Source organism: Nelumbo lutea, chromosome 1 (assembly GCF_056320005.1).
Source record: "Nelumbo lutea isolate HS-2025 chromosome 1, American lotus-T2T, whole genome shotgun sequence".
Lineage (NCBI taxonomy): Eukaryota > Viridiplantae > Streptophyta > Magnoliopsida > Proteales > Nelumbonaceae > Nelumbo > Nelumbo lutea.
Window position 1 is genome coordinate 206,453,319 of NC_142684.1, and position 11,572 is coordinate 206,464,890.

At 40.3% G+C, this 11,572-nt stretch overlaps 1 protein-coding gene across 1 annotated transcript; it reads right to left on the reverse strand.

The window, feature by feature from the left end:
• Positions 1-6,667: 6,667 nt before the first annotated feature.
• LOC148880585 (WAT1-related protein At5g64700-like) lies at positions 6,668-10,496 on the reverse strand. Its single transcript, XM_088962542.1, has 7 exons — positions 10,038-10,496; positions 9,855-9,917; positions 9,601-9,717; positions 8,957-9,188; positions 8,346-8,504; positions 7,177-7,328; positions 6,668-7,071 (listed from the first exon to the last, which is right to left on the reverse strand). The coding sequence occupies exons 1-7, from the start codon at positions 10,226-10,228 to the stop codon at positions 6,906-6,908; spliced, it is 1,080 nt and encodes a 359-aa protein (XP_088818668.1). The 5' UTR covers positions 10,229-10,496; the 3' UTR covers positions 6,668-6,905.
• Between the last annotated feature and the right edge of the window lie 1,076 nt (positions 10,497-11,572).

The following is an 11,572-nucleotide window of genomic DNA, read 5'->3' on the forward strand; positions in this document are numbered from 1 at the left end:
GATGGGGTCCATCTTGATCTGGTTATAGCTCGAGTATGCATCCAAAAAACTCAGCAACTCGTGCCCTGAGGTCGCGTCCACTAGACGGTCGATCTTAGGGAGTGGGAAACAATCATTCGGGCAAGCTCAATTCAGGTTGGTGTAACTGACGCACATGCATCATTTATCGTTGGCCTTTTTTACTAGAATGGGGTTAGCCACCCAGCTCGGGTAATGGACCTCCCTAATGAAATTGGCTGCGAGGAGTTTCCTGACATCCTCGTTGACTATCCTCTAGCGCTTCAGGGCAAGGTTGCGTTTTTTTCTGTCTAACTGCCCTGACTAAAGGATTAGTATTCAGTTTGTGAGTTATTATTTTTACATCTATACCGGGCATCTCTGCCGTGGACCATGCAAATATATCTAAATTTTTAAGTAAAAAGCTTACCAGCTAGGAACGGAGAGGCTCATCAATTATTGCTCCGATCTGGAGGGTCCTGGATGGATCTTCTGTTGAGGTTGAGATGTGGACTGTCCCTTCGGTTGGTGTAGCTCGCTCCTCGAAATACTCTACAGGTCGCTCTAGCTCAAGGTTGTCCGCCAGCTTGGCTTTCCCTTTGAGGGTGGCAACGTAACACCTACGGGACTCGAGCTGGTCGCCTCACACTACCCCAACTTTGAAGTCTGTGGGGAACTTCATAGCCCAGTAGTAGGTGGACACCAATGTGCAAAGCGCGTGGGTGATAGGCTGACCTATAATGGCGTTGTACGGGGAGGGAGTCGCAACCACCAAGAAAGTGTGCTCGAACCTTGCAATGCTAGGCCAGGTGCCGATCTCCACTAGTAATGAGATCACCCTAGGGGCTTGACTTCCTCTCCGCTAAAGCCTACCAGTGGAGTGCTTGTTGGTTTGAGGTCACCTTCCCGGAGCTGGAGCTTGTTGAACACGTCTTTGAACAGGATGTCTGTTGAACTGCCAGAGTCGACTAGCATGCGCTTCACCACGAAGTCGTTGACCCTCATCTTTATCACCAGTGCATCATCTTCCATGAAGAATATCAGGTCTTCGGGCTTAGGTCACTTCGGCAGATTCCGCTCTACGCATTCTAGTTCACGAACTGAGGACTCCCCTGCGGCCGAGGTGCAGCCCGCGACTATGGATCCGCCAATGATCTTGCTGATCATCCTGCAGATTGGTCTCTCCTCGGGCAACTGCCTTTGCGGTTGCTCGTTGTACTGGCTGCTGGGCTCGGGAGCATCTCTCCTTTGCTCCCCTTGCCGATCTGCCTGGTTTTTATTACTTTTTTGTACAAAATCTTTCAGGTACCCACGGCGGATGAGCTCTTCAATCTCGTTGCGGAGTTTTAGGCGTCCTTGATCGCCATGAGAATTTCCCCTCGCTTCGCGTTGAGGAGTGTGAAGTTCTTTCTTTGAACCGGGGGAGCTCGGGGATGAAAATCTGACATGTTCCCTCCCCTGGTTGGGGACTTGCTTTTAATTCTTTTGCTGCCACCATCATGCGACCTATCGTCTTCCCTCTTCCTCTTCTCTGTCGGGACTTCAGACCTTTGGTTCATCTCCTCTTTAGTCTCGATGAACTGATCAGCGAGCTTGAGGAATGCAATGATGTCCTTAGGCTTGTTCGCCACCACGTGCCACTTGAACTCCCTATGTGTGATTCTCTTCTTTGCTACCGCGAGTCTTACAACAGGATCCAAGTCCGGGATCAACAAACAAGTATCATTGAAGCGCTTAATGTAGCTTCGAAAGGACTCTCCTCCCCTATGGACTATGCTGAGGAGGCTTTCTTGTGACCTCGGACACTTCTTGCTAGTGATGAAGTGCGAGGTGAACAATTGTACGAGTTGCGCCCAACTTTTAACTATCTCGAGCACGAGGTTTCTGTACCATATGCGAGCTACCCCTTTGAAAGTTATGGAAAAGGCAATGCACATGCAAACTTTGTCAGCCCCAGCGAGGTGCATCTGGGACTAGAAAGAGTCTATGTGGTCATTGGGGTCGAAAGACCCGTCATATTTGTCCAATAGAGGCATTTTGAAGTCCTTTTGCCTTGGAATGGCTAAGAGCTCAGAGGACAAAGGGGTGGCACAAAGAGGAGGGGAGCGGTTTTTGCAACTTTCAAGCTCACCTCTGCCTTGCCTTTGGGCAGCCTGGGTCGGCTGGGTTCCGCAGCAGTGCGGCTGCCCTCCGTGTTGTCAGATGGTATCTTGGTCGGAAGTGATTCGGACTGCTGACGCTAGCTGCTACAGACAGAAAGGCCTTATCTTGAGTCCTCGGCTAGGACCTCAAACTGGTTTCCTGTGTTGAGTGGGCTGATTTATGTTGGGCCAATTTATGTTTAGTTTGTTTTCTTTTAAATTAAGAAGTTGTTGGGCCTTGGGCCCATTAGTCTTTTATTTTCAAAAGAATTGTAAGTACTTAGTTGAGTTGCCACCCTACTAGGGGCATCTTTGTAATATCCCATATTTAAGTTAATTATAAATAGAATGAGGGGCTGGCGGCTAGGGTTATTATCACTATCCTAGTCGACCTTCTTCTCCTTTTCTTCCCTTTCCTCTGTCTATTGCTGAAACCCCCAACTTTCCCCTCTTCCTTTCACAAGAAGTTTGGCCGAAATCAACACATAAGGCTTTCTACTTCCTGCAAGTGTGCCTTCAAGTTGCGAGGCCCGAGGTGAACTTGTTCTGGTGGGTCGAGTATCTCTTGACCTGCTTACTTGCTGGGAGACAAGAGGAACTTATCTTTCCTTCCTGCCACAAGGCGAGACCTGGGAGGTCTCCCCTCAGAAAGGATGGTTGTTCTGGTGGTGAGGCTTGCTCGGGGTGATTGGACACTGAGGTGGGGTTGGTTGTTGGTCCTGCTGCAGCGATGGGAACTGCTGCTGGTACATGTGGTGCAGAACTTACTGTTGGTAATGATGGAACTGTTGGACCTGCTGCATTTGGGCTTGAATAGCCCATACACGGTGTACCAGGTCACTTAGTTGGTTATGTTCAACTCCAAGGGAAACTGCAGAGGGTTCAATGGAAGTCGCACCCACTACAAGGTGAAGTGGGGCGTTCACAAACACAGTTGGCTGAGGCATAGTCAGTGCTGGGATCCCACCCGCGAAGAGTGGTACGGTAAGTTGACCTATGCTGAAAAACGGGAACTGAGGTTGCCCCCGGAGACGTTTGCTTTGTTGTGTTGTTCGGCGTTGCTAGAAGAAGCCATGAATTTGATTCTGAATTTGAGGTTTTGGAATGGAGATAAAAAGCTTTTAGTAACGATTTCCCACAAACGGCGCCAAATGATGTGTCATAATCCGGCTGCTCCTTGCTGGAGACGATCTGGCTGCCAGCAACGACAAGTATTGAGGTTCCTGTAAGAAATGAGTCAAAGATCCCAGGGTGGCTTACCCGGCGGGGACGCTCCGGGGGCTAAGTTAGCAAAGTATAGAGAACTTGAAGATGACAATAGAGAATTAGAGAGCTAGAGAGCAAAGATTACTCATACACACATAAAAAACATAACATACCTTCGCCCCTGGGGGGTGAAGTCTTTATATACTGGGTCCACATGGGTTGGTGGAACAGTTCCTGGATCCTCACTGTGATGGGATCCGTTTGCGTGTTTGGTGGGTAAAATGCCACCAAATGGTAAGATTGCCCGCTTCCATCTGAACCGGGGAGTGGGTGAACTAATATAGTCGTTATAAGTCATAATCCTGTAAAATGCAGAGTACGGTGGTGAGTTCCTCAGGGTTGTAATGCGAAAGTCGGCCTGACTAGGTAGCGGGTTGTCTATAAGGTGCTAGGCTTCCTGGTGGCAGGTCGACTGGTGACGAGCTTCCTGAGCTCGTGTTCTTTAGATCCGACCCGTTAAGAACGCCGAAGTGCCTTGGGACCCAGGTGGTCCTGGTGTGCCCTTGCACCGAGGTATACTTGTCCTGAGGTAGTCTTGACCGAGGTGGTTCACCTGTTCCGGGTGCGATCTGTAGTGGACTTGATATCGTTATCCTGGCCGCGATCCGATACCGGGGTGACTTCAGCTCAGGGTATCACGGTACCCGAGGTTGCTTGGTAATAAACTGATCTGTCACTTGTATCGAGTCATGTCCACGTGCCGATCTAATCATGTTGAGTTGTCGCTCACGTCGAGTCACGTCCACATGTCTCCCAATTACAAGGTCGGGCCAAATCCTCCTTCATCAGTTTGGTTGCCATTAATCCAGCCCATTTACTTTGAATAGTATACTACCTATTACTTATAATTAATAATTTCATTTTATTTTATTATAACTCATACCAAAATGAATTAATTATTTTCGTTATTAATTAAAAATTCCCAAACAATATTACTATTGTTAATAATTAATAATTTTCACTTTAGTAACATTTTTTGGATTAATTACTAATATTGTCAACAATTTAATAATACCTTACCAAAATTAATTAATTCTTTTTAGGATTAATTGAAAAACACCAAAATTCACTTAAAGTCTATTATTTATATCCATGATTTATTAAAAATTTCCAAAAATTAATACCAAAATATATTACTATTTTTAATATTTAATATTAGTGATATATTAATAATTCATGATCAATTAATTATTGATATATTACCAACAAATTAAATAATTACCAATAATAATTAAATTTTTTACCAATTAATATTAAAATTTAAAAATTAATAAAATTTTCATGAATAATTAAATTGATTATTAAATTAACTATTATTAATGTTAATAACAGTAATATTTTATAAATTAAGAATTATAAAGTTTATTAATTTATAATTTAGAATTATTATTTATAATTATAAATTTATTAATATTTTTTAAATATTAATTATAAAATTTTAAAAATAAGTATTAACTATTTTTTGAGTAAATAAAAAATACCATAAAATATTACTATTATTAGTAATTAATATTACTATTAGTAACTAGAAATTAAACTTAGTGCTATTAATTACTAGTGAGGACCCTACGATGCACAAGTTTTGTTAAAAGAATTTGAGGCAAAAGGAGATATGGGTGTACCTTGGGTTGGGTGGGCCTAATTTGAGCCCAACCTAGTTCAACCGAAGCTTTTGCACAAGTTGGGCTTGAGTTTTTGAACTTCAAGTTGGGTTTAGGCCAAGAAAATTAAGGCTCACCTAAACTCAGTTTGGCTTTGGGTTGAGCCCTCGAGTAATTTAAGCTTGACCCAATTCAATTTGAGCCTATGCCAACATTTTAAGATATACATATCTGCATATTATCAATATATTCTACTTGTAAATTGGGCTATAAAGCTCAATACACCCAAGCCCAAGTCTAGCTTAAGATGTTACGTTAAGCTTGGATTGGGCCTAAGTTGGTAAACTCGGGCCTGTGTTAGTAAATTATCAGTAATTATTGAAAATTATCACTAATTTTTCTCTTACCAACTTAGGCCTAACCCGACCTTTAACCCAACATCTTGAGCTAGGCTTGGGATTGGACGTGTTGAGCTTTGTAGCCCAATTTATAAGCTTATAATATGTAGATATATATATATTACAAAATGTTGGGCAGGTTTGAATTGATCGAATTAGACTTGGGCTGTTCAAGCCCAACCTAAATTTAGGTTAGACTTGAATTAAGCCCAACTTGAAGTTGAAAACTCAAACTCAACCTATACAAAATCTTTAGTAGAGTTGGATCGGGTTAGGACCTCTCAAGGTGCACCCCTAATTTCTTTTCCCTCAAGTTCTTTTAACAAAGCCCATAGGATGAAAGGCCTAAAACTCGGTCCAGCCCAGGTCCAATTAGAGATCACCATGGATGCTTTGTTTATGTGAGAAGAGCTAACTACTCACTCCCAGCTCAGGCCTTTGTCGAAGGGCTTCGTTCTAGGACTTCCATTCCGTCTGGCCTTGTATATAATATCCCCAGTTTTCTATCTAGGAATTTGTAGCCGAGTTTGATGGTGAATGGAATTTGCCTTTTAGTCTTTTTAAAATAATTTTTTTTAAAGGCTGGTAAAATGTTGAATTAAATTGGTTGACATGATTAAATCATGCTTGGTTTTTGTAGTAGATGATCCTCGTCCATTGGTGCAGTGAGACCCAAAATGTCAACAGATGGAGAGCTAAAAGAGACAACCTCAATCAACCATGTTTAGTTTAAGCACTCAAAGCCTAAATAACATGGGAAGAGTGAGTGGTAAGTAGAGTCTGGCAGTCAGGTCTGGTCTAATACTAAATAAATACTTTTGTGTTAGGGTAATCGTTAAAATGAAGCTTTTCCTAACCATTGATTTGGTATTTATTTTTTGTTCCACTTAGGTAGCGTCTAGCTATCGATAAATACCAGAAAAATGTTTATTAACCATTTTTTCTCAATTTTAAAAATAAATAAAATACAAATATTTATTTAATAAATGCCCACAGAATCAAACATATGCTTGGTCTGGTTGGATTGGCGCTGCATAGTACCCAGTTGATAAGGTATCTTTCTGACAATAACCGACACTTGGGATCAAATCCCGCCTGCACCACGGTTAGAATGGACACAGGTCTGCCTGAACCCAGTCCAAACTCAATCAAGCTCCAAAATAGAGACCATCCCAACCTTTGAGGTCTGGGCAGGGTAATTCTGGCCCAATATATACAAGCTACGGTCCAAGCAAGATTGCTAGATATGAACTCTTTGGTTATATGGGTTTAATGGGTTCAATGCTGCATAACACAACTAATGTTTTTCTTTAGCAAAACTACATAATTAATGCTTGATTGTGAGTAAAGCAAGCTTTCTTACGTGTCAACTAATTAACAGAATCAGAAACATCAAAATTTGAAGTGAAGTATTTTCTGATGACCCAGAACTAGTTCTCAAACCTTAGCATCTAGAGCACATATATAAAGCTCAATCAGGCCTTCTCATGTGCTATGATAAATCACTTTCCTTCAATTTCAGAAGATGTAATCTTCATCTTAGATGATTCAGAGCCCGTCTCCATTTCTCCTCCATTTGTTGTTTTTGGTATGAGCTTTTTTGCCTCCTTTATCCTTCCCCATAGAAAAGCATAGAGCCCAACTATAATCATAAACATGCCAATTAACCTGCAAATTACATCAAATCCTGTGGTCAGAGCCTTCAAGTGTTAGAGAAAGGAAACTACAGATGGATTAGGGTTGTATCAAATTGCAGGAGGGAGGGATACTGACGTCCCAATACTAATAGCCTGGCCGAAGAAAAGGAACTCAGAGAAAGCCACAAAGATGAGGCATAACGGACTGAACATGGGGGGATAAGTTGGTCCCTGATTGGTAACTACCCAGGAGACAATGCAGAACTTGGCACCTGTGCCCAATGCTCCCTGTGGCATTAATCAACATTAGAGTGAGAATTGCATTAACCATCTTTTAGGTTTAGTTTGGGAAGAGTACAAATACATACAAAATAATATAGAATACAAAGTTTTGCGCTTCACATAAAAGAGATTTGTTGCAACTTGAAAGGGTAGATAAAACGGACATGGATTGAAGTAGTAAGAAATGATTTGGAGGGTGTTTGAGAACGTGGTTGCTAGGTGTGGATTTGAGCCAACTCGAGCCGAATATTTGGCTATTCGAACTCGACTTGCTGAAACTATGTTAAATAAAAAAACATACATATAAAAATTATTTTTATTTTACATACAAAAAATAAGAATTATAAAAATTATTTACTATTACACATAAAAAATAAAAATATTATATATAAAATGTTATTATATAAAATAAAAATTATATATATTATACTAGGCTCGTGAGCCTTACGAGTCGAGCTTCATTAGGCTTGAACTCAGTTTAAACCGAGCCGAGCCAAGTTGAGCTTTTTATAAGATGAACTCGAATAACTCGTGAAAAGCTATTAAAAGGCGGCCACAAATCATTTATACACGTCATATGAAATTAGGTCATTTCATTGCATGTTTATTTCAAAGTATCAATTCTCTGAAACTCGCAAAATCCTGTATCCAGAGTTTTTAACATACAATACTCTTTTCTTTTTTCAGTTTGATAAATTCACAAATATATTAAGATAGATATTAACAATATTTAAACCTATTTAAAGGCCCTAACTTAGTGTCTCAATGACCCTGAAAACCGATATGTGTTGATATTTGGAAGCATAATTGCATAATAAAATCCAAAAAGCAAAGTAAATCTGTTAATTCTGAAGAGAATAAATGGAGATTAAGAAGATGCATGCATTTACTTTATCATATCAGAACCAAATAAAGTATTTGATTCGGTGGCTTTCAAAAGCTCCAACATTAGTTGACTATATGATTTTGATCTGGCTTTACCAAAAAAAAAAAAAAAATCAAAGGAAGGAATCGTATATATACCGAGTAAATTATTGTAAGTAGCTCCAAATTCCATCTTAACTCCCATGCAGCCTTGCTTCTATTTATCAATAATCCTACCACAGTCGATTGCAAGCACCCTACAGCGCAAGTTAGCGTTGTTGCCCAATATTTTGAAGGGTATACTTTGAACAGTCTTACCTGTACAACAAATATAAATTATATTAATCTAAATATTATATATCGTTAATATTTACTTGCATATATGTATAGTACGTACTCTTACACTAGTTACAACGATGGTGTTTCTAATGCTACAAGTTAATTAAATAACATCTACTATTGAAACATTTATAGCCTAAAATCATGTTTCAAAGTATTAATACAGATGATATATGCAAAAAATTCCATGTCACACGATTCTAAACATCTATATGAGATGAAAACTAAAATCTTTCAGAATGATTTTTTGATTTCTACATTTTATTTATTTTTTTTTCATGTATCGCCCACCCCGAAAACGATATATATTTATACTTTGAACCATGGTTCAGAATCAAGAAATTAGCCTTGGAGTGAAGAAGAAATGGAACAATTGGAAACCATAGTCTCTACTAGACTGAAGAGATCAATATGATAGAGTAGTCTCATACCTGTAATACATACCAAAAAGAGACGCTCAACAAACTGCCAAGGAGCATGAGCGAACCACGAGCCCAACTGTTGCTGTAAGCTTTGATGATGGGGTGGTTCTGGGAAAGAGATGGGCGAATGTGAAATGTCTTTCCCTTGTAAAGGCTGAAAACTAATGCTCCACCAACACAAAGTATCACTCCTCCTATCTTCAACCTCCCTTCTTTGCTTCTTAATCCCAATTTCTCTATCCTTTTTGCACCAAACAAGCCATAAAAGAAATTAGCAGTAGATGCTAGATAGTTTCGTCAACATGCATAACTATGAAAGAGTGGTTTGATCAGTTGAGAACCTTCCATTTTTCTCTTTATTGACCAAAAATACCCTTGACCCAGTTCATGAATTGGTGTGGTTTTTTACTTGTTTTAGGATTTTTGTTTCACATAATAGTGAGAAGGATATCCTTGTTTGCCCCAAAAGAAATTACCAGTAGATAATGACAACATGCATACTGCTAATCAAAATGGCAAATGTAATGGGAAGGATGGTTTGGTCAGTTGAGAGCTTTCCGTTTTTCCCTTTATTGACCAAAATACCCTCGACCCAGTTCCTGAATTCTTGTGGTTTTTTACTTGTTTTGAGAATGAGGTTACGATTTACTTACCCAGCTGTCACAGACATGGCGAAGGTGACGATAGGAGCCATATTGAGGAAACTAACGCTATATGTGGCCGAGGTAGCTGCCAGCCCATAGTAGTACAACCCCATTCCAATTGTCACCCTATGGAAAAACACAAAATGGGCCCATCGAGTGGGCCCTACTACGTAAGAAGGAATGAATTGTGGACATAGGTTAGCACAAAGTAGGCCCATTTGAGGGGGTCTTAAACGTCAAATCGGACCCATTTCATCATTTACCCGCATAAGGCGTTGGTGAAAATCCAAAACGAAGCAGCCCAACTGATCCTTCTTTCCATACCTCTATTGAGAATTTGAAATTAAAACAGTGAAAAGAGAAGAAACAATCACATACTCAGATAGAAAATGAATATATGAAAGAAAGGAATGAAGAAACAAAGAATAAGGGAGGGGCGAGAGTACTTCTCCATGAAGAAGGCAAATGGAGCAACGAAAATGGCTGCAACCAAATGCCTGTAAGCAATCACAGCAAAAACGAAAGACCCTTGACTCAGTATCACACGCGACAACAGTTGCAGCCCCGTCAGCGCCACCTCTACAAACAACATGCCCAGCGCCCACTGTGATTTCTGAAGCCAACCCTTACTACCCATCTTCTCACTCCCTCTCTCTCCACCGAAACCAAAGGACTTAAATAGCAGAAATGAGAGAGAGAGAGAGAGAGAGAGAGATGGGCAAAGTTTTAAGCATAAAAATGGCAGAATTTTAAGCAAAGAAGTTAAGAAGGTGAGGGTGAGTTAATGTGGTCATTGGGAAAAGAATCGTGAACTTCTGGTATAGATGTCGACAGCTATGGAATTCAATAACATTCTTTTCCTTTTTCATTTGGAATGCACAAATGGGCATATTATACAGCATTCTGAAAGAAGGGTTGTTATTGCAACAGATAAGGTATTACCCAATTGGGTGGATCTACTATTACTCCACTTTTTGCTGTTGCCACTACTGTGGCCCCATTTTGTTAATAAGATCATTCCACTGGCATCCGTGGCAGCTCCTAAATTCTATTCTTTTATCTATTAATTTGGTGGCAACATTGCAGTCATTTAATGATTTGCCCAACTTAAGCAAAGTCAGTATAATCATCACTACTTACTAGGGAAGGGGGTTCCAAGTTGATCTGGGTGGAAAGGGATCCAAGGTAACATAAAAACCCTTCTCCTTAACCTGATGTGGTGGTGGGCACACTCTCACAAAAGCCCTCCATTCCAAGTGGAGGCATGGGACCTAACCTGTATAATGGCAGTCTCATTGTGGTAGGGCTAATAGACCTCATGTGCACCCTTCTCTGCCCCCTCCTGAATCCCCAATTATGTAATACCACAAAAACAAAAAAGAAAGAAATTCAATCTCTCACTTTGTGTTCATGGATGGGATGGTGTAGAGCATATTATTGGTTGGGCAATCATCCTATTGAGCCAATCCAAATTCAACAAAGTAATCGATGGGTGAAGACATGAGTGGTAATTCTAATACTTCACTCAGTTACATTTCTGCCATCCTTTTCAAAGGTGCATCATGCATCATGCATTATGATATGCATATATTTGACATTCTTTCTATTGGTATACTATTCAAATCATAAGTGAAGAAATATAATTATTTTGGGGCCACCAAATAAGATTTCAAGTCAGACCTGATGGATACTCATTAGCGGAATCCATTGTTGGGATCTCAATTGGAGAGTACCTTCGTGTTTGTTCGTAAGTACAGACAACTCTAAATGCAGCATGTGGTCTGTTTTTTTGGTAGAAAGCAAAGCAAAGGCCATACAACATGATAAATATATGGCTCCCCTCCAACCAAATGCATACATATTAATTTTCAAGTTTCGGGTAGGAGCCAAGTAATGTGAGTTGGGATTTCCTGCACTTGGTTTCGTGTATGCCGGGGAGCACTTCCAATCGGATTTTAACACGCTGTGGTTCACATGAACA